The sequence below is a fragment of the Amblyraja radiata genome, chromosome 1 (assembly GCF_010909765.2).
Source record: "Amblyraja radiata isolate CabotCenter1 chromosome 1, sAmbRad1.1.pri, whole genome shotgun sequence".
NCBI classification, from domain to species: Eukaryota; Metazoa; Chordata; class Chondrichthyes; order Rajiformes; family Rajidae; genus Amblyraja; species Amblyraja radiata.
The window spans coordinates 52,058,170-52,081,903 of NC_045956.1; the positions used below are offsets into that span (position 1 = coordinate 52,058,170).

The following is a 23,734-nucleotide window of genomic DNA, read 5'->3' on the forward strand; positions in this document are numbered from 1 at the left end:
GCCTAATCTGTTGAGTATTGGATTTGTATTTTGGATTTTCAGCAGGTTTTGAACCTTGTAATGACAATCTCCCATTGGGGGAGGTGTTCCACTGCCTCCAGTGTTGGGAGGGCGTCATTACAATGTGCGAGGTTGGCATAAGCACTTCCTAATATTGGTGCAGACGTCATAATTTTGAATAACAACAAGTTAGGCATTTAAGGAATGAAGTGCTAATGAACAAACTTCAACGTTATCTAACAGCGCATTTGATGGTCATCTATAGCTCTGAATCAATTCCCGCTAATGTCTATCTAAAACAAATGGCCCTCGACTTTATCTGTTAAAAAAGATTTGTTTAGTAAAATAAATAAATACAGAATCTGAGCTCTGGAATGTGCAATTCAGGATTTATCAGTAGCATTTGGCTGATACTCGTGGGCTGTTATCATATCCTCTTCCCTTTGTTTTTTTAAATAACACATTCTTCGTGCACTCTGTGGAATGGATGCTGCCTAAGGTTGTGTCAGAGCAACATAGTATTTTGTCCATGAGCGCGACAGGAAGGTTGGAGCTGCAGTTTGGTGCTATCAGAAGGAGACATGTCTGAGCAGTTGTTTCCTCAGTGGCACTATCTGCATCCTTTAATGCTTCCTCAGACATTATTCAGATACCAGTCGGTCTGCTCTACTTCGCATTTTTAACACGGGGACTCCCGACCCATCATACGTATGGGCGCAATCTCCACAGAGACTGGCGGAGGGTTTCAGGCGGATGCGTGCCTTCACCCTCTCAGGACAACTAACAATACACAATAAATTCCAGCCTCACCAATAATGCCTACATCTCTTGAGCAAACCAAAAATAGTTGACACCCTTGACAACTCAAGGGTATAAGAGAGAACTAAGGACCTTTTTGTTGCCCAGCAATTTGGGTTCACTTTGATGGAATAATTTGGCATTAATCTTAGAAACCTCTCTGTCTCTGACACAGACCTCTCATCATTGACTCCATCTACACTTCACACTGCCTTGGAAAAGCAGTCAACATAATCAAAGACTTGTCCTACCCTGGTCATTCCTTCTTCTCCCTGTTCCCATCTGGTAGAAGGCACAGAAGGTTGAAAGCACACACCACCAGACTCAGGAATAGCTTCTTCCCCTCCGTTATCAGTTTTTCATAAGCGAGGGTACTGTTCGATTCACTTCTGCCCCAATCAGCGCATTGGACTTTGTCTAAGGAACTGATGTGCTACAATGCTGAGAACTGTATTTGAATTGATTGCATCTCTGCATGGAACATCTAATCAGATCTGTTTGGATAGCATGCAAAACAAAGCTTTTCACTGCACCTTGGTACATGTGACAATAATAAACCTAAACAATAGACAATAGGTGCAGGAGTAGGCCATTCGGCCCTTCGAGCCAGCACCGCCATTCAATGTGATCATGGCTGATCATCCCCAATCAGTACCCCCGTTCCTGCCTTCTCCCCATATCCCCTGACTCCGCTATTTTTAAGAGCCCTATCTAGAGCTCTCTTGAAAGCATCCAGAGAACCTGCCTCCACCGCCCTCTGAGGCAGAGAATTCCACAGACTCACCACTCTCTGTGAGAAAAAGTGTTTCCTCATCTCCGTTCTAAATGGCTTACTCCTTATTCTTAAACTGTGGCCCCTGGTTCTGAACTCCCCCAACATCGGGAACATGTTTCCTGCCTCTAGCGTGCCCAAGCCTTTATCTCCTTATCCATCAAATTATAAACTAGCTTAAGAGATAGTGGAGGATGTTAAACAGTTGGGAGTTAGGCTGAAATGACCTTCCCAAATGATTCTCATAAGGATGAAGGCATCTGACCTTCTAAGAAGGATTAAAGGTTATGTCTGGAGTGAATTCTTCAGAGCTAACTCACTTCATGTTCTGATCAGATGGATATAGTTTGGTTTCTAAAAATTGTTTCTTTACCCTGCTTTATTTCTCATATTCTCTAACCCTCGACACCTCGTTTCCACATTCACTCTCTATCTCTTCCCCTCTTCTCTCAATTCTGTTCTTATATTCTCTCCTCCCACTGCCAATGGGTTACTGATTTCTGTGTTTAAGAAGGAACTGCAGATGCTGGAAAATCGAAGGTACACAAAAATGCTGGAGAAACTCAGTGGGTGCAGCAGCATCTATGGAGTGAAGGAAATAGGCAACATTTCGGGCCGAAACCCTTCTGATTTCTGTTTGGCTTGCTGGGAACAAAGGTGGACGGGTGAGGTGAAGACGTCGGTTTGCTGGTCAATCCACACGTCAGAGGAAGGTGACGGCTGGTGGCCCTACAGTAGCCTGGGGCTTGCCTGGAACAGGCACCGCCCATAATAACTAGAGAGCAGACTGGACTTTAAAAATGGTGACAAGGTATGGCGCCTCTTGCATGTGGCATCAGTAGACTATCTCTGCACACTTTGCTAATCGGGGATGTGCTTAGGTATGGCAATACTCTACTGGACTGTTTATAAGAAAATAATTTCACTGTGCGTTTGCACGGGTGGCAATAAAAGCACCATTAAATCATTATTGCCCCTTCTCCGCACCATTCCCTACTGCCCTCTGTTCTCCTGTAGCATTTGCACAGTGAGGACAAACCCACCGACATTATCCCCCTGAAACTTTTCCTTCACTATCTGTTTCCTTCCTCAGGACCAGGCTGACTCTATTGTTCAAATCTGCATGAGCATTGGGAGGCTAAATGATTCCACAGCATTTCAGATAGCTGATCGGCAAAATAAAAATCACTTTAAATAAATGACATTCTTTTCCAATCCCAGGTGGCAAGTTCAATTCAGACAAGGAGTCATCAGTCTGGATCAGTGGGATCCATTTACGTCCTGATAAGGGATCCTCTGCCCATTACTCCACAATCTGTTCATTCTGCTAATCTAAACAATACAGTATCGTCGCAATAAATAATGCCATAAGGCAGCCTGTTTTTCTTTAAACTGCCAAAACACTGCCTATTCTCCTGCCTTGCTTGTTTTTTCCAGTTCTTAAATAAGCAGCCAAGTCTGCTACTGTTAGAACAGTGCTGTAGATCTGTGCCTTATTAATCCAAAAAGAGTTAGATTTCTCCATTGGGAAACCTGGATGCAACTGTGTTTAAAGTGAACGGTGTATGCTGAAGCTATAGTCAGTCAGTGTACAAGTCCCAGCCTCTCTTGGTGACAATCTTCACATACACCCCCAGTAGGACATTTCTGAGCCAAGACTGGCAAGTCCCTTTGATGTCTGGATTCCCAAGGTGACAAGGAAACGATTCAAAGGGCAGGTTTTTCACACAGATGGTGAGGGGCATATGATCAGAGGAAGTGGTAAAGTCAGGAACAATTACAGGGCGGCTCAGCGGCTGAGTTGCTGCCTTACAGCATCAGAGACCTTGGTTCAATCCTGACCATGGGTGCTGTCAGTAAGGAGTTTCTACCTTCTCCCTGTGACCGTTTTTTTTTCGGGTGCGCTGGTTTCCTCCCACTCTCCAAAGGTATGTAGGTTAATTGGCATCTGTAAATTTCCCCTTGCATGTAGGATGCAAAACTGGGATAACATATAACTAGTTTACAGGTGATTGCTGGTGGTGGGCAGAATGGTGTTTCCATGCTGTATCTCTAAACTAAATGACAATGGTTAAGACATATTTGGACAGATTCATGGATAGAAAATGTTTAGAAAGATATGGACTGCAGACAGGTAAATGGAATGAGCTCGGGAAGGCATCTTGGTTGGCATAGATGAGTTAGGACAAAGGGCTTGTTTCTATGCTGCCCAACTCTATGACTCTCTAAAACTCTACTTCCATACGAACTCCCAACAACATAAAATACATTGACTGCTAAATTGTTCTGATTTTTCTGGATTCTTTCTGTACTTTTCTTAGAGTCATAGAGTTATAGAGTGTCAAAACAGGCCCTTTGGCCCAACTTGCCCATACCGACCCAACAGTAGTCCAACCTGCCTGCATCTGGCCCACATCCCTCCAATGCAATCTTATCCATGTAACTGTCTAAATGTTTCTCCAACGTTGCAATAGTACATTTTCTCAGCAGTGACATGAAATAGGTGACCTCGGGAGGTGTCTACCCATTTTTCCTTTATCAGGCAGCCAATTCACACTACAGTTTTGCTCCTCAGCCATGAGTTTTTCTTTCAATTGCAGTATGTGGGCACCAGGGGCAAGGTCAGGATTTAATGCTCAGCCTAAATTCTCCTTGAATGAACAGACTGATAGCCTTTTTCACAGGATACCCAAGAGTCAGCCATGGCCAGTTTTGGGTCACACTACCATGAGCTCCACAGATATCATCTCCTTAAAGGACCACACCTTGCCACAATAATCACTAGTGTTGTGTTGGTGTAGTGGTTATATATGACTGCATAATAACTTGGAGGTCTGGACTAATGACATCTGATGTAGAAACATCAGTTCAAATCACAACTTGCAAATGGGACACAAAATCTTGGTTAATTGAATAAATCAGAAGTTGCCTCAGCAATGGTGACCATGGAGCTACCAAGTGCAAATATTTTTAAGGCTGACAATGTGTAGATTCTCGATAAACATGGGGGTGAAAGGTTGTTACAGATGGAATGGAATCCAGACTTGAGGACATTATCACATCAACCATGATCTTACCGACGACTCGTGGGTCTATTCCTGCTTCTGCATTCAAAGTCACCCCTTCTCTTCTAAACTCCAGCCGATACAAGTCTAGTCTGCCCAACATTTCCTCTAAAGGCGACCCACCCAATTCAAATTTTAGTTTGATTAATTGATTGAAAGATACAGCATGGAAACAGACCCGTCGGCCCACCGAGTCCACACTGATACCAGGCTCCATGCCTGAGGGAGGCAAGCAAATCAGCTGGGCTTGAGCAAAAACCTGAGAACTTTTATGGCCATTTCCTGGTGATGGCTAATAATTAACCATGTATCAGTGTTGTTTATCACTTCATGGGACTGGTTGTTTACACGTGTTTACCATCAAATGTAGCTAAAGAGTTAACCCTACCCTTGCCATTTCCATCACTCTCCCATATTAAAGTCATATCCTGACTAACTTTTGTCTGACTAACTATAATGATTTGAAGTTCTAACAATTAAGTTGAAGGAATCCCATCCTTGCCTTCTCTTCCAAACCCCTTGTTTCATCTCTTCATTGTAGCTTGCCTGTGTCAGACTCCAGCCCTTTACAGAAAGCCATGGTGACAAAGCACACTGCCGCCAATGCCACATTCCTCTCTTTGATCCCTGCCGTTCCTCAGCTGGGTAGAAACTATATTTTACTCAAACGCATGTTTGGCTTGTATTGATTGAGCTGGCTCTGAACAAGAGGTCCTGAGTTAATTTATAATGTCATAGAAAATGTTCTTTCACTCGTCTATCAGTCATCATTGTGTGTTTTAAATGGGGAGTCACAAATCCGTAGCTAAGCTGCTGTGCCGATGGTACAGAGAAAGACATTGTCATTTAGCATGCCATCACTTCTTAACACCCATTGTATCCACAGCCATTTCTGTCTCTGTCTTTACTGTGGTGTTCAATTCCCCACATATCATCTGTTGCTATGGTCCTTTACCCTTTGATATGAGCCCATGAGTATTTAGTAAACCTCTCCTTACACTACACTCCCCTACTCCACCACCTTCCCAATCCCTTCTCTCCAAATAAGAGGTCAGGAAAATCTGATAGAACTCTTCTTCATGAAGGAGTCACAAACATTCGAATCCTTCAGCCTGCGCCTTTTCCTCTCTCCCCGTGGAAGGGAAACCATCAGAGTGAAGATGAAAATTTGTGATTAAGGGGAAATAGCAGCAGCAGCAGCAGCAGTAGCAGCAGCAACAGCAACAACAACAGCAACAGCAACACCATGACAATAACAGCATTAGCGGCAACACCAATAGCAAGAATCAACAGTGTGACTAAGCATGCTTCAAAACAGGGAAAGACAGAAGTGGACGTACTGTAGAAACTGGCCATTACGTAGTTTTGACAGCGATCACCAGTAAACTCATTTGGACACCTGACGAGACAAACAAAATAAGAGAAAAAGAGAGGAAAGAATAGATAAGTAATTATCAGGATAGAGCCATTAATGGCACAAGGCCTCATCACCTTGGTGTGGTCATTGTTTGATCTAAAATTATCATCCCCAGTAAATTCAATAATCGTTACTACAAAACATCAAAAAACTTATTTTATTCCACGGGTGCATTTACAAGCCATGAAAATCCATTTCTCAACTGTTCTTGGAAATGTATATCAGAACCAAATCAAAGTTAAACAAGAGGGCCAATTAGTTTTACACTGGTGAATATTAAACTGTAAAAAGGTTCATTGGTTCTGAAGATTTCTGCATCTGATTAATACTTCCAAATGCTGGAGTTGTAGTTTGGACAATTTAGAAATAATTCTCAGTTTTAGTTTCATTTGGATATGTTTCATAGTGATCTCTTGTGAATTCAGGATATATCGTTCAACTTTTACTTCCTTACCAAAGAAAGTCCACCATTCTGTGAATTGTTCGATGCCTTTCTTAAATCATTAAAAAATGGTGGCAGCGGGGGTGAGGTGAGGATCTCAATGGCTGTAAATTCAACCCAGGGATTGCCAAGCACATGAATCTCTACTGCACTGCTTCTCAAAGTAAAAGGCACTGTGCATAAAACATCATGTAGAGAGCAGACAGTACAGGTTGTGTTGTGCTTGGTTACATTTTCAGAAGTCATCCAAATTATAAAATGCCATATTTTGTAACATATCTTTCTTTTAGATCAGTGACAACACCAAGGATTTTTTTTTTTTGAGCTGTAAGGGAGAGAAGAAAGACCCAGACATGATTATATCTTCACATACGTTCAGGTATAAAGACCCTCATGGGTAAAGTCTCTGCACATCTCTCTCCAGTGAATCCACTTTCGCACCTGGAGGGTAGAAATGGGACATAAACAAACAGAACAAGTCCACTTGGCAGCTTTATGCGCACGGTTAAAAAGAACACAACCAGTGGCATTAACAGACAAACCAACATCAGGGAGAGTTTCTTGGTGAAATCAGTCAGTTTGGCAGCCAGAATCCAATGGTTAATTATATTATCTACTTTGACAATAACGGCAGTTTTCATGAAGTTCATTTTCAACAGTGAGCACAATAACATCGCCATTCGGGTGTCAACGCTGTTTACAAACTCAGTTAGAACTTCATAGTTTATCAGGAACGTTCAATTTCCAATCCTTCACAAAAGCTTATGGACATAAATGGCCCAGATTGAATAAAAGTGTGTAGAATGCAGATGGCCTGATTTATTGTTTTAAGTTTTATCTATAATTCAGCAGTCACTGCTCTAACATTCTGAAATCAATTAAAATTTTTATGGCAAAGAATTGCAGAGTGTACTTGGGAAAGTTAATGAAAGGCCATTCCATAATGCCCCAGCTATTATTTATACCCAAGGAACCAGTGGTTCAAGTTCTATCTGTCACCACAAACTTTACAGCCAATTTGTTACTTAATAAATATTTGCTTGGATGCGTCTTGCAAGCTGTTAAATCAAAATGGCATCTGCTACCAATCGACCATATCAAAACATCCCATAAAACAAAAAGAAGCCAACAGCGTAGCTAGGTCCAGACTCTTAATGGCAGGAAAGCCTAGCATCAGTGAGCTGTCATTACAAATTTTAAATATTGAGGAATATTGAATGTAAGTAACGCGGGGAACATTAATATCTAACTCTGCCAATCAGCAAGATGATTAAATAGGTAAAGGCTCACAAGGTGCAATTTTCGCATCGACAGTAATCCTGGCCAGTGAACACAATTTGTTTTCTGGTAAATGTGATGTGTCGGGAAAATTGGGTTCCTTCCAAGTGTGTTTTTCTCCCTCCACGCTTTCAGCCCCACAATTTACTGCTAAGCCTCTTTCAAAAAGCACAGAACTCATCGAGATCATTTCTGTCTTTTTATCTTTGGAATAAAATTACTTTTGAAAGCAAAACTGACTGCAGCTGACTGAATCTGGAAAATTGTCCTACTGATCCAGAAGGAATCATTCTCGAAGCACAATATTTCTTGGCGATGGACTTGTGTATTTATAGTGTTCCAACTTCATTATAACATGTGTTAGCGTGACTGAAATACCCATTTCACTGCACCACTGGTAACCTTATGTGATTAGATTTTAAAATATTTTTGTTTTATGTTTCCTCTGCTTAATGCAATGATAGGACTGCAACTTCCCAGTACTCTATCTGTATCGGAGGGTGTGTTTACATTCAGTTCAGATTTCTTGAGCAAAACGCATTGTGTTGGAGGAACTCAGCGGGTAAGGCAGCAACTGGGGGGGGGGGAATGGACAGACAATATTTCGACTTGAATGCCATAAAGCATACCTTATTTTGAGGCTTGTGAATATATAAACCCCAATGCTCTCTTTCCAGTACCAACCAGCTCACTTAAACCAGGGTGGAGAGGAATTTAGTTTAGTTTAGTTTAGTTTAGAGATACATATCGCAGAAACAGACGCTTTGGCCCACCGAGTCCGTGCCGACCAGCGATCCCCATACCCTACAGACTAGGGACAACTTACAATTTTTACCGAAACCAAATTAACTTACAAACTTGTACGTCTTTGGAGTGTGGGAGGAAACTGGAGCGCCCGGGAGAAACCCATACGGTCATAGGGAGAACGTACAAACTCCATGCAGGCAGCACCTGTAGTCAGCATGTAACCCGGGTCTCTAACGCTGTACGGCAGCAACTCTACTGCTGCGCCACCGTGCCACCCAAGAGAGAAATGAGAGTGAGGGAATGCAGGCGGTCTCCCATCAATGTACAATCCAGGCCTGAGCCTGTTTAGCTTCAAAGATCAGACGAGATTGGGCATTTTCAGACTAGTATGTCCATCGGTGAGTCGAAAATCATTATATGTAAATATAATTGTCATTACCGTTACTATGACCAGTTGCTATTCTGTGTCAATGCAACATTAGTTATTACATGGGAACATTCAAATTGATTGCTGGACGTGCCTGTGAATATTACTTCAACTGAGCTTTAAGCCAAGCAGTACATCTGTATCCGATTTTACTCCAAATGCTTATAACAGCCATGGAGGCTAACTGCTGTTCTACAATTTACAGTGCACTAACCAGGGGATGTAAATTTATTGAAAAATCTGTTTTTTAAATATGAGATTTAATAAAATATATTTTTGCGATTTATGTTTCAAATGTTACACTAAAATTGGACTGAATAATAATTGTATTGCTCCTCCTGTGGTACATAATCAGCTCTGGCTGCAGCTTAATTCTAACACACATTTGCCCTTGTTTACTGTGTGGGAAAGAACTGCAAATGCTTCTTTATACCGAAGATAGGCACAAATTGCTGGAGTAACTCAGCGGGTCAGGCAGCATCTCTGGGGAAAAAATATGGGATTTATCATTTTCTTGCTGACTCGCTGAGTTTCTAGTGCAGCACCATCACCGTCTCCAGTACTTTGTCTGCCCTCATTTGCATTTGGGCTACACACAGCGTGGAGTTTCACTTTCAAATAGTCTTGGTGCTATTCCACATTTTTCTTACAATTTCTGACTTGTATCATGTGATAAACCTTTGATTTCTAATTGTCACAGACCTGTGTGAGGTGAATACCAGAATGAGCAGTGCAGGCAGGGATCAGAAATAAAAAGTGTGGCCGCTTTCCTCAGCACTTGTCTTCGCCGTTTTGTGGCTTTTTCTCCCCCTACTCAAATCAGTCTGAGAAGGGTCCCGACCTGAAACATTGCCTGTCCATTCCCTCCACAGAAGCTGCCTGACTGCTGAGTCTCTGCAACACTTTAATGTTTTCCTCAAGAAAGCTAAACCCAATGTGGAAAGAACCTTCAATACAGCCAGCTACTGGAAGCTCTTTTATTTTCACTCTGTGTGTGTGTGTGCGCGTGTGTGTCAGTGGATGGCCATGTGTGTCAGTGTGTGTTTGTTAGTGTATGCGTGCGTGCATGTGTGTGCACGTGTTAGTGTGTGCATGTTCGTGAGTGTGTTGGTATGTGTTTGCTAGCGTATGTGTGTGAGAGTATGTGTGAGAATGAGTGTGAGTGTGTGAGAATGTATACATGTGTGTCTGTATGTTGGCATAATCTAACGAAGCTCTGGGACTTGAACACCCCAATGAAAATGCAGTGAATGTTGTCATTCTTTTCATATCAGTGAGATATGATCCTAATATTTAGCTATATTTAGCTCCATAGAAATGAAATGTAAGCACTCCTTTTGCACTTTTCAAGGCAGAAGTGTGAGGGTGGATTGTGAGTTAAGCAAAATGGTTAAAGTTAACTTATTGTGTAGCCTCCTTTGCAAATGACAATTGGAAATTGACTAAATCGACTTCTCACCTAAGCATTCCACTAAACCAACCACTTATCATTATCCAATGTTAATCTTTGAATCAAGTCAAACTGCTGGATACTGTTGATGATAACATAAAGGAGGTATTCTACAGAAGCAGTGTAGCTATGGTACAGTCAATAAGATGAATTGGAATGGTCAAGATGTGAGTGTAGGAGGCATGACTAATACATTTGCAGATGATTTGAAGATTGGTGGTTATTGAAAGTGTGCAGGGTAGTCTTAGACTGATGGGTGATTGAAGGATGCCAAGGGAAAATGGAAGGAGAAATGGCATAGAGTCATTCCGCAGTCCCTTCTGCCCAACTTGCCCACACCAACCAACTAGTCCCACCTCTTTGGCCCATATCCCTCTAAACCCATCCTATCCATGTACCTGGCTAAATGTTTCTTAAATGTTGCCATAGTACCTGCCTCAACTAATCTGACAGCTCGTTCCATACACTCACCACCCTTTGTATAAAAATGTTACTCCTCATGTTCCTATTAAATCTTTCCCCCCTAACCTTAAACCTATGTCCTTTTGTTCTCAATTCTCCTACTCTTGACAAGATATGGGTCCCTTGAAGATAGAAACAGGTGAATTTATTATGGGGAACAAGGAAAAGGCAGATGAGTTGAACAGGTACTTTGGTTCTGTCTTTACTAAGGAAGACACAAACAATCTCCCAGATGTACTAGGGGACAGAGGACCTAGGGTGACGTAGGAACTGAAGGAAATTCACATTAGTCAGGAAATGGTGTTGGGTAGACTGATGTGACTGAAGGCTGATAAATCCCCATGTATGTATAAGGGTGTGCATGTGCATGTGTATATATATTCACATGATTGTGTATGTGTATGCATATGTGTGTATGCGTATGTGTGTGTCTATGAGTGTGTGCCAGTGAGTGTGTGTGCCTGTGAGTATCGGTGCCAATGAGTGTGTCCACGTATGAGTGTGTGCACATATGAATGTGTGTGCGTACGAGTAGGCGTGCGTACAAATGTGTTTGTGCGTATGTGTATGCGTATGAATGTGTGTGCCTATGAGTGTGTGTGCCTGTGAGTGTGTGTGCGCTTATGAGTGTGTGTGCGTACGAGTGTGTGTGCGTACGAGTGTGTGCGCGTACGAGTGTGTGTGCAATGAGTGTGTGTGTGACAAAGAACAGAGCCTTGCTCTCTACCACAGTAAAGGAGGCACCCAATGTTCTATTAAATAAGCAGTGTGTTTTAAGTGGGAGAATGAAGCAACTAATAAAACAAGGCTGAAAATGTCCCTTACAGTCAAAAATACTGAATGTGTTTCACTGGTTACAATTTCAGTCAAACAAGTTTCACCCTGTAAACTACGATTTTGACACATTGCATTTCAATTGAGAGCTAAAAGTAGGTACCCTGAAAGTACAAATCATTCCCATTAAGTGGTTCAAAGGGCAGAATGGTTATCTTAGGACATTCATTCATCGACAAGTCAGCCATTTAAATCCTGAATATAAATGTGTCAGTTGTTTTGAAAGGATTTTAAAGGGAATGAGTGAACCGTGCGAAATTAACATCAGTTTATTAGATTTAGCTGTACAATATGTGTTAAAATACATAAACCCAGTATGTCAATGCAGCAATACAGCTTTGTAAACTAATTTGATGTTATCTGATTCAACTAGATGTTGGATGGTCATTTTTGAAGAAGATTTCAATTGCTATAATCTTGAAACGGTGATGGAAGTCACCCGTAAGGGTCTGGTCCCAGCAGCTGTGAGCAATTTGAGATATTACAAGTGTTAAGTAGAGCATGCTTGAAGGAGCATGCAATTTTGTACAAACTAATCCCAAAGCTTTCTATCACCATGGGAGTTCCCTCGGGTCACACATGGATTTGGTGCAGGCTAATTAATCGAGATAGATTGCATGAGTGCCAACAACAATGTAATTGTTGAATTTCCTGACCGCAGGGTTGGCAGACGGTGAACTAAATGGATCCTTGGGCCTGCAGTTCCAATGCTGCTCACACTCTGGTGGTTGGTGTATGGGGGGTTACAAGTCTACCGCCCAAGAGCAATCGCTCGCGACTGTCCTTGCGTGACTGGTAATAACGCAAGAGGCCACAACAATACGGACTCGCGAAAAGAAGAAAATGAATAAAAGGTTGGATCCACTTACTTGCAGGAGAGCTTATTAATACCATCGATAACGAAACACTGTCCCCCATTCACACAGTAGTGGCGATTGCTTTCGTTGCATGGCCTTGCGTGGCCCGACCAAGGCGTGGGAGATGTGGTAGCTGCAAATGGGAAAACAACCAAGATTAAAGATTGTACGGACAGCACACATCTCAATTGCTGAATCTTAGTTTGTTATTGTCACGTGTAGCAAGAAAAATGCATCCAAAAACATGCTGGTTTGTAGGTTTATTGACTTCTATAAAACGCCCCTGGTATGTTGGATGCAAAACTTGGATAACAGAACTAGTTATCCATTTGGCCCATCAAGTGTACTCCGTCATTCAATCATGGCTGATCTATCTCTCCCTCCTAACCCCATTCTCTGCTTTCTCCTCATAACCTCTGACACCTGTACTAGTCAAGAAAATGTTCTTCAACTCATTGGGCTGAAGAACCTGTTTCCACGCTGTATCTCTAAACTAAAAGTAAACACAGGGTAAAAATGCGAGCTTGCACAGAGATGTTAGCAAATGTGCCGTGCTCTGACATAATCAAATAATCTTACTGTCCAAACATCAAATGGGAGAATCAAATTGGTGCATTGGGAGATGCAGCACAGAATGACTTATCATTCTATAGTGGAGCATGTTGTACTCAGTTCATACAATTCATTATCCATTTCAATTAATAACACATAAATGTTGCCCAATTAGATGCATTGATTTCTGCAATAGCCACTCCATGAGGTTCCACACGCCAAATGGTAGTCACAAAAGGTACCCACAGCCACAAGGATACAAGACACAAAACGGACCCCCAAAAGTACTTGGATAACTGAAGCAGTTTTATCATAGGATATCTCATACAAAATGAAGCCATGGAATGACATTGGCAGTCACTGCTGAGGATAGTGACTGCCAATGTCATAGTGAGGATCTGACTGAAAATCCGGCAAACATTTTCATGCAAAAATCAAGATAATTCTTTGTTATTTGATGAGATTTACATATTTTACTTTCAAAGGTATGTTCTATGTACAATTTGCATGAGAACTTTGGTAACTGGTGCTCAGCTTATCATAGACCCAAATTGGAGCCCCTTCTAATTAGCTAAGTGGGTGCTTGTGAACAACAAAATGAACCAGATCAATCAATATCACACAGATATTTTATATGTTGATACAGGAATTGCAGATGCTGGTTTACAAAACAAAAGACGTAACTTCTGGAGTAACTCAGCGAGTCAGGCAGAATCTCTGGAGGACATGGATAGGCAACATTTTGTGTCCGGACCCATCCAGACTCAAGGTGCATCTCTTGTCTTTCCTGATCAATCTGCAGGAATTTCCCAGTGTTTCTTGATTTGAATTGAATTTGAATTGATTTTATTAGGGACAGTGCATATTAATAAACATTTGCATGTAATATGCAAGATTGTAGCCAGTAGCTAATTTCCATCTTTAGTCCCACACAAGGTAAACACATCCCAAACAAGGTAAAAACAAAAGACAAAAAAAAAAAAATATATGGTTTAGCCTGCAGTCATAACATAGAATAAATAACAAACACTCAACACAGTTTAAAGTCCCAAAGTCATTGTCTCTTCCCTCCTTGCTTTCCCTCTGCGCTGCTATTTCCTATTTGCCTGATCTTCACTATCTGCATTTTGTCTTCTTATCAAAAGATGCAAAGATGCAAATTTCCTCATGTTCCCTCTTTTCCACCTCACTTTCTCTGATTCTTAAAGCTTTTAAATCTCTCGCTTAATCCAGATGTGATGAAAGATCGTTGAGCAGAAATATTAATTCTGCTTCTTATTCCTCAACTACTGCCTGACCTGCTGAGTATTCACAACATTGTCTGCTTTTATTTTGAGATTACCAATATCGACAGTATGTTGCTTTTGGTTGTGATCACAGGGAAGGTTTTCATATCTATTTATTTTAAAGTAATTACTTTTAACTATCAGCATAAGAACAAAGGAGGGGCAATCTCATCTGCCGGTAAGTGAAATATCCTCAAGCTTGCTAATACATTCGAATCAGATGGTCTCAGAAAATAGATTGCCAATTTTAATCAGCTAAAAAACTAATTCTTGACCCTCCCCACTGTTTCTTCCCAATACTCTGTGATCATTTTGCTTCAGGGATAGAAACTCAATTTAATTTTTCTAATTGAGTAGAATCCTCTGCTGGAAGCATTGCTTCAGCTCCAGGTCCAGAATATTCTCATAAGCCACAGGGGGGGGGAGAGGGAGAGAGGGAGAGAGGGAGAGGGAGAGGGAGAGAGGGAGAGGGAGAGAGGGAGAGGGAGAGAGAGAGGGAGAGGGAGAGAGGGAGAGGGAGAGAGGGAGAGAGGGAGAGGGAGAGAGGGAGAGGGAGAGAGGGAGAGGGAGAGAGGGAGAGAGGGAGAGGGGGAGAGGGAGAGGGAGAGGGAGAGGGAGAGGGAGAGGGAGAGGGAGAGGGAGAGGGAGAGAGAGAGAGAGGGGAAAGAGGGAGGGAGAGAGAGAGGAGAGAGACAGAGAGAGGGAGAGGGAGAGGGAGAGGGAGAGGGAGAGTGAGAGAGGGAGAGAGAGGGGGCGAGAGGGAGAGGGAGAGGGAGAGGGAGAGGGAAACAGAAACAGCATGGAAACAAACCATTTGGCCCATTGAGTCCATGCCAACCATCGATCACCCATTCACACACTCTATATTATCCCATTTTCTCATCCACTCTACGCATACCAGGGGCAATATACTGCAGCCAATTAACCTACTAACGTGCACATTTTGAGGATTTAGGAGGAAACCGGAGCACCTGGAGGAAATACATGTGCAAACTCCACACAGACAGCCCCCTCGATTGAACCCGGGTCAATAGAGCTGTGAAGCAGCAGCCGTACAAGCTGCACCACTGGACCGCAAAAGGAAAACACGCACACGTACACGCACACGCACAGACCAAAGCATAAGTTAACAATCTGGATAATAATCATTAGAAAGTCATTGATAATATGAAGTCCTCCAAAGAATTGGCCCCATGATTTTATTTAAAGCTTACCATGGCTTCAAACTACATCTGTGCTGCACCATTGTAAGACACTCTAATTTTATTACTTTCACTTTCATAGTTAATAGTGGATGTCGCCATTGTAATTCCATTTTAGGAAACATTCACTTACAAGATATTAAAATCCACAATGTAACACATGCCATAAGGAATAAATCGTTCAACTTACTTCTGGAAGCACAAAGTCAATTCTCAGGCGATACGCATAAGGTTTTTATTATTTATTTTCTTGCACGCCAGTAGTTAGTTACTCACGACTAAGTCTTTAACTGCTCAGGGAAAATATATGATTCATCTCCCTTCAGTAGTGAGGTGCCAGATTCCTCAACATCAGAGCTCATCCGCAACGATACAACAACTTCATTATTTCAGTGATATTGAACTTGTTACATTTGTTCAGTTAACATTAAGGAGCCCACCACATCTCACTACACCCGCCTTACCTGGGAAGGTGCGCATTTTTTAATTTTTTTTTAAAAGCTTCGAGAAATGAAGATATCTTGTGCTCGCCAATGGGAGACTTTCCCCTAACTTTGCTGCAGTCAGCTCCAGCCAGAAGCTGCTCCTGTGCTTCCTAAAACAACACCAAGTCTTCTGCCTTTTTTTCCCTTCGGTTTAAATATACTTTGCCCACGTCACTGCACTGCCAATTATCTTGCGTTGGACCAGCCTGGCAGGTGAGGCGTCAGCTCTCAGTGACCCCAGCGCCAATACCAGTGCGATGCGGCAGAGCTTGGCTCAGGCAAAAATTAAAAAAAACACTTTTTTGCCTTCTAGTAAATCTCAAGCACGAAACACATACGCTGCATCAAAACACTCCTCCTTCCTAAGCTGCTGAAGGAACATGGACTTAAAGAGTGAAAATCACCTCACGTAAAACCTTATTGTACTGAATCCAGCTATCATACCAAAAATGGGACCCTGTCGACTCGTGCGAGAGAAGGTAAAACACAAATTGCTCCATTTTGCACTAGAAAAAAGCAGCACGCTCATTAAAAAGCTGACCAATTCCTTCCCAAAGCCACTTCATATTTGCACGCCGCAGTTGCAGTCTATTGGCACAAGGACACTTTTAGCCGCACAACACCAGCTTTTTGGCTTCTTGTTAGCTCAACGTACTTATCTGGAATCCTCGAGTCATCTCAAATGAGGGAATTTTACTGTAACCTCAGTTCATGGCGTACACAATGGAACGCAGACCAAAGGCTCCGTCAACTTAACAGCAGCCTGCACAAGATCAGACTACGCGTAATTGATCCTTAAACACGTCAGCATGTTTCTGTCCTTAAAAAAGAGGCGTGCCAGGAAGAAGGAAGGGTTTGGAAAGGAGGCAATAACCTTCCTAGACACTTAACCTTCCAAATTTCACTATAAACCATAGTACCCCATAGCTGGGGCCATTGGGTGAAGACAGTTATTGTACCATGTATGTTGTACATCCTGATCAGCTTGGAACTAAAACCAAGCTATAATTCCATTAATAACCAATACGGCCGTATTCTACAGTGGAAGCAAAGCTCTTTGAAAACTGACACCACCAAACACATGGGTGCAAATCTATGTTGAATTACATCCCGCAACAGAACCCTAATTATGCTGCAAATAATAAACACATGCTTATGGTGCATCATGCAACGTTAATACTATTCTTAGTGTCCATTGTTGCAAAACTCATCTGACCAGAAAGGAAGTGCAAGGCAGCACTATCATCCAACAAAGGAGACTATAAGCACCTCCAATTTATGTGCTGTGTTACATTTACCATGGACCTTACCATTTCTACCCTGAGTTCACCCTTGACCAGAACATCACTTGACACATCTACAACAGCAGTAGAGAAGGTGGATACCCAGCAGAAAGTAACTCAACTCCAGTCTTCCCAGAGCTTTAAACAATGAATATGATGGAATAATCTCTATTTCATAAATTCATAAATCATAGGAGCAGAATTAGGCCATTCGGCCCATCAAGTCTACTCCGCCATTCAATCATGGCTGATCTATCTTTCCCTCTCAACCCCATTCTCCTGCCTTCTCTCCATAACCCCTGATACCCTTACTAATGAAGAATCTGTCAATCTCCACCTTAAAAATATCCATTGACGGCCTCCACAGCCTTCTGTGGCAATTAATTCCACAGGTTCACCACCCTTAACTAAAGAAATTCCTCATCTCCTTTCTAAAGTACGTCCTTCTTTTCTGAGGCTATGGCCTCTGGTCCTAGACTCTCTCACTAATGTAAACATCCTCTCCCATCCACTCTATCCAGGCTTTTCACTATTTGGTATGTTTCAATGAGCTCCCCCCTCATCAACTCCAACAAGTACAGGCCCAGGGCCTGGATGAGTGCAGTTTAAATAACACTCAAGAGGCCAGGGACAATCCAGAAACAAGGAGCCAGCTTGGTTCGCACCCCGTTCACTCACCACATTATCACTCATCCGAACCCTAATTTAGTGTGAATAATCGAAAAACAAAATCACCGCAATTACTCATTGGATGGTTTCAACAAAAGCTCCAAAATCCATGACTTCATAAAATCATAAGATCGTAAGTGAGAAGAGTAGATTTAGGCCATTCGGTCCATTAAGTCTACTCTGTAATTCAATCATGGCTTATCTATCTCTCCCTCCATTCTCCTGCCTTCTCTCCATAACCTCTGACACCCGTACTAATCAAGAATCTATTTATCTCCACCTTAAATATATCCACTGACTTTGCCTCCACAGCCTTCTGTGGCAAAGAATTCCACAGATTCACCACCATTACCATTAAGCAGATTAAAGACAACAAGGGATGAGAAAAGCACGAATTGCAGGTCTCCCTTTAAGCCGCACACCACCTTGATTTAGTATAACATCACCATTCCTGCCACTCTATATCTGACAGCACCATGAAAAGCACCCAAATCGTGTGGCCTGCAGAGGCTCAGGAAAGCAGCCACGTACCACTTTCTGAAAGCAATAATGACATTAAACTGTAGGTTTGCAAACAATATCTACAACACATTTTATGAATACATTTATCAGATTATGGGGAGTAACTAGGGCAGTGGACAGTTCTGGATGGACTTTTCAAAGAGCCATCATTGGTATGACCGTCCGAATGGCCTTTTATGTTGTACAATTGCATGAAGGTATCAAGGAGCATAGACCAAAGGCAAAATTGTGAGATCAGGGTAGACACAAATGCTGGAGTAACTCAGCGGGACAGGCAGCATCTCTGGAGAGAAGGAATGGGTGACGTTTCGAATCGAGACCCTTCTTCAGACTGATGTCAGGGGAGTGGGCAGGACAGAGATAGAATATAGTCGGAGTCAATAAGATTGGTGGGAGAACTGGGAAGGGGGAGGGGATGGAGGGAGAGGGAAAGCAAGGGCTAATTGAAGTTAGAGAAGTCAATGTTCATACCGCTGGGATGTAAGCTGCCCAAGCGAAATATGAGGTGCTGTTATCCAATTTACGCTTGGCCTCACTCTGACAATGGAGGAGGCTCAGGACAGAAAAGTCAGATTGGGAATGGGAGGTGGAGTTACAGTGCTGAGCAACTGGGAGATTAGGTAGGTTAAGGTGAACTGAGCGGAGGTGTTCAGCGAAACGATCGGCGAGTCTGCGCTTGGTCTCGCCGATGTACAGGAGTTGACACCTGGAACAGCGGATACATTAGATGAGGTCGAAGAAGTGCTAGTGAACCTCTGCCTCACCTGGAAGGAATGTTGGGGTCCTTGGATGGAGTCGAGGGGGCAGGTAAAGGGACTGGTGTTGCATCTCTTGCAGTTGCAGGGGAAAGTACCTTGTTTGGGTGGGACGGGACGAGTTGACCAGGGAGTTGCAGAGGGAAAGGTCTCTGCGGAAAGCAGAAAGATGTGGAGATGGGAAGATGTGGCCAGTAGTGGGATCCCGTTGGAGGTGGCGAAGGTGTGAGATCAGGGAACAGCTTGGCCCTGAATGAATTGAGCATTGGAGACGGATTAATGCCTTTCCTCATCCTAATCATGCTCTGCTCCATGGTTTTGCTTATCCGGATTATCCCAGGTGCTGAATACCTGCAGGAAATGGAAGCAGGAAGGAGTCACAATGCCCCTTAAACTCGCTCTGCCTCTGAACTAAATCCCGTGCCTCATTCTCCTATCCTGCAATGCTCATGTTGTATGAAAAGCCACCACTTTGAACCTTGAGTATTTTTTTAGTTTAGTTTAGTTTCGAGATACAGTGCGGAAATAGTCCCTTCGGCCCACTTTGTCTGCGCCAACCAGCAATCCCCATACACAAGTACTATCCTACACACTTGGAACAATTTACAACCAAAGCCGATTAGTGTACAAACATGTACGTCTTTGGAGTGTGGGAGGAAACTGGAGCACTGGAGAAAACCCACATGGTCTGGGGCAGAACGTACAAACTCCATACAGACAGCACCCATAGTCCAGGTTAAACCCGGGCCACTGGTGCTGTAAGGCAGCAACTCTACCACTGCTCCACCGTGCTGCCCCCCAGTGCCCTCAGTGCTTCAGTATCGATATCCTCCATTTGAGAATAACAAAATGTACAATCCTGACTTAGTACATTTTTTACATCTTCATCCAAAATTCATAACCTCCACCCATCCTGAAATTGTGTCTCCAGTTCTAGGATTTCCAATCTAAGGAAACAGTCTCTCAGCACGTACATTGCAAATCCCTTTCAGACTCCTGGATAACTCAATGAGTTTATAATCAATTCATATATTAAATCTTGGTTTTGAATGCTCTATCACAATACAGGGAAGGTCAATACTGTCTTGAATACTGTTGCGCCTTATGTGACTATTTCCTTCCAGTATCTTGTCATTATCCCATTATATATGGCATAGAAAGACTTGGCAGAATCACCACATAATTCAAGACAAGAGGACATTGGGAGCTGGTCCAAAGAGCTGCAGGAATATTAATTCAGCAGAGCGAGTCTGTGCCAAGCCAAACTGCTTCGGCACAAGTGGTGGAGTCAGCACTGATGCACTAAGAAGAGGAGAGCTGTGTCCATCAGTCAGAGTAGCAAGTGGCTGGCAAAGCCAGAAGCTGAAATTGCTGACGTTCCATAAGCTTCACCTTTGAGGTCTCAAAGCTCGATTAAAATGTTGCCGGTATCTCACCGTCAGCTGTTTATTGCACCAGGTTGCTCTTGTACTGAATCGTGCTACAAGAGGGAAATTGAATTAATAATGGAATTCAGTACCGTGCGCAGTCGGTAGAGCTGCCATCTCACAGCGCAAGAGACCCAAGTTAAATCCCAACCTTGGGTGCTGTTTGTGTGAAGTTTGCACGTTCTCCTGGCGACTGCGTGGGTTTTCTCCAGGTGCTCCGGTTTCCTCCCACATCCGAAAGAAATGTAGATTTGTAGGTTAATTGGCCTCTGTCAATGACCCTCAGGGTGTAGGGAGTTGATGAGAAAGTGGATAATATAGAACTAGTTTGAGTGGATTATCGATGGTCGGCATGAACTCAGTGGGCATAAGGGCCTGTTTGCATGTTGCAACTCTAAAATGAAAATGAACATGTTTCATGTCCCCAATCACATTGATTTTTATATTCAGCTTCCATGAGTTTATCACTGTCTGAAGTTAAACTAATGCATATTTTGGAATTAAATAGGCTCAAGCAAAATTACTTTATGGAATTATGTTGCCCTCATCAACATCTTGATTCTTTACTCGTTCTGTTTCCTCTGGAGGATTGCACAAGATTATTGACAAATCCAGGTGTAAACCACAGACACCATCCTACATAACATGAAGTAACCTTCCATTCAATAGGTGGTTGTTTGAAGCTATTTAAATCTATTCAAAGTGACAAACTCATGAAGTGCACATGGCCGTACCTGCACAATAAACAGCTTCATTCTGCCAGTGGGGACTGAGATGCAGTTTAACACCTTGCACCAGTCAACAGATCATGGCATATGAGTAGCAGCAATCTGTGGTCACAAATATTCAACTGCTGTGGCAGCTCTACCAGTCATTGACCCTGGCAGCAATGCCTCATAGGCTGCCCGAGTTTAGTTTAGTTTAGTTTAGAGATACAGCGTAGAAACAGGCCCCTCAGCCCATTGAGTCCACACCGACCAACAATCACCCGTGTACTAGTTCTATGTTATTGCAGTTTCGCATTATACACGAGAGGGGCAATTTACAGAAGCCAATTACCCTCCAAACAAAAGAGTTGGATTATATGGAGTATCATCCCACACTGCAGTGTTGACACTTAATTGTTCCGAAACAGTTCCATTTGCTCCAATTTCCCTCCATGATGTTCCATTCCACAGTGTCATCCCATGCAACTGATGAAGAGATCACATCAGGCACACAAGGGTTAATCACTCCAGGAAGCATTTGGGTGTTATCACATTTCCCTCCAGATAAAATTAATCTTTGCATAATGTTGAACTAAACAGCATAATGTTGTGGCAACTGCAGTTGTTTAAAGTGCTTTATAAATAAAGTTATTATTATGCAGTTAAATTTATGGGTTAACATAATTTAAATCTGACCGCTAGAAACAAGGCGGAGGACTTTGAGGGAAAAGGAAAAGACTAATTAATTGGAGGCCAATTAATTTTTTTTACCCAGGGTGGAAATGTCAAAGACTAGAAAGCATAGGTTGAAAGTGAGAAGGGGTAAGTTTAAAGGAGATGTGCGAGCCAAGTGGTTTTTTTTTACAGTAAGAATGGTGGGTACCTGGATTGCAATGCCAGATTTAGACTTTAGAAATACGGTGTGGAAATAGGCCCTTCAGCCCAAGTCTAAGCTGACCAGCGATCACCCCGTACGCTAATACTATCCTACATACACTAGGGACAATTTACAATTTTACCAAAGCCAATTAACATGCAAACCTGCAAACGTCTTTGTAGTGTGGAAGGAATCCAGAGCACCCGGAGAAAACCCATCCAGTCACAGGCAGAACTTACAAATTCCGTACAGACAGCACCCATAGTCAGGATCGAACCCGGGTCTCTGGCGCTGTGAGACAGCAGCTATACTGCCTAGTAGATGGTACGGTGGTGGAGGCAATTAAGAGGCTTTTAGATAGGTACATGGATAGGCAGGGGTAGGAGGGGTATGGGTCATGTACAGTCAGAGGAGATTAGTTTAATGACATCGTATTTGGCAGAGACATCATGGGCTAAAAGGCGAGTTCCTATGTTGTACTATTCCATGTTATATTTGCTGCTCGGATAATACTGGTCCGTTGACGCAGGGATCCTTCTCTCTGGTCCTGCCAGCACTCTTAGGGTTAATCACCAAATTATGTCCGCAATCTGCTTTAAACTTTTACAAACATGCCTGTCTCATTCCCAGCAGCGACTGAGCAGATCACTAATTGTGAAATGCCCCTCACTTTAACACAATGACCTCTTTATTCAGTTGGATATTTCAGCACCAAGGACAACTCTGGTCTTTTTCTTTCTCGTACTGAGCTCCGAGGGGTTTCCCCTTTTCTGCTAACTCAACCAATGTTGGGAGGTCAGTTCAAAAGACCAGCAAGCAAGCAAGCAAGCAGCCGAGCTGATCTGATCTTGCAAACATCATCTCTGTAAACCGTGCTACCTCCTGGCTCCTGCCACGCAAGATCATTGGCGCAACTACACAAAACGCTTTACAAAAAAGTGTGAAGGACATTCGGTGTGACATTCATCCATCAGAAACTATAGAGAGAAAGAGAGAGAGAGGGAGAGAGAGAGAGAGAGAGAGAGGGATCTTTTGTAGCAATCCCCTGCCGCAGAGAGGGGGGGGGGGGGGTATATTTTCCAACACTACAATGAATGATTAGGTTGGTCTAGCTGGAGGTAACATTAAACAGTCGCCCAGCGCAGAGACCCGGAGGTTATATCTACCCTCTGATGCACGAGTGAAAGTCAGCCATAAAGCAAACTTTGAAGCAATAAGCCAGATTTGTGTTTTGTAAGTGCTACTGTTCGCATCCAAGAGGAAAAAAAAGATCTGTGCTGGGTGAACAGATGGCGGGGTTTAATTGGGAGTTCAGGTTCATTAAATTTATACAATTATTTTTTTTTTAAACTGTGCGCCTTTATTTTACTTCACTGATTTAATTCCAGGCGAATTTTTAAAAGGTTCTTGAAAGTGTGGG

At 42.7% G+C, this 23,734-nt stretch overlaps 1 protein-coding gene across 4 annotated transcripts in view; it reads right to left on the minus strand.

The window, feature by feature from the left end:
• nrg1 (neuregulin 1) overlaps window positions 1-23,734 on the minus strand; it is a 210,896-nt gene that overhangs the window by 31,762 nt on the left and 155,400 nt on the right. For 3 of the 4 annotated variants that reach the window (XM_033022003.1, XM_033021997.1, XM_033021979.1), the window contains 2 exons: window positions 12,562-12,682; window positions 5,976-6,034 (listed from right to left, as the gene is read on the minus strand). In XM_033022003.1, the coding sequence (XP_032877894.1) occupies window positions 5,976-6,034; window positions 12,562-12,682 (180 nt within the window). Of the gene's footprint in view, window positions 1-5,975; window positions 6,035-6,867; window positions 6,936-12,561; window positions 12,683-23,734 lie in introns of all 4 variants that reach the window. The other variant, XM_033021987.1, reaches the window with a different exon arrangement.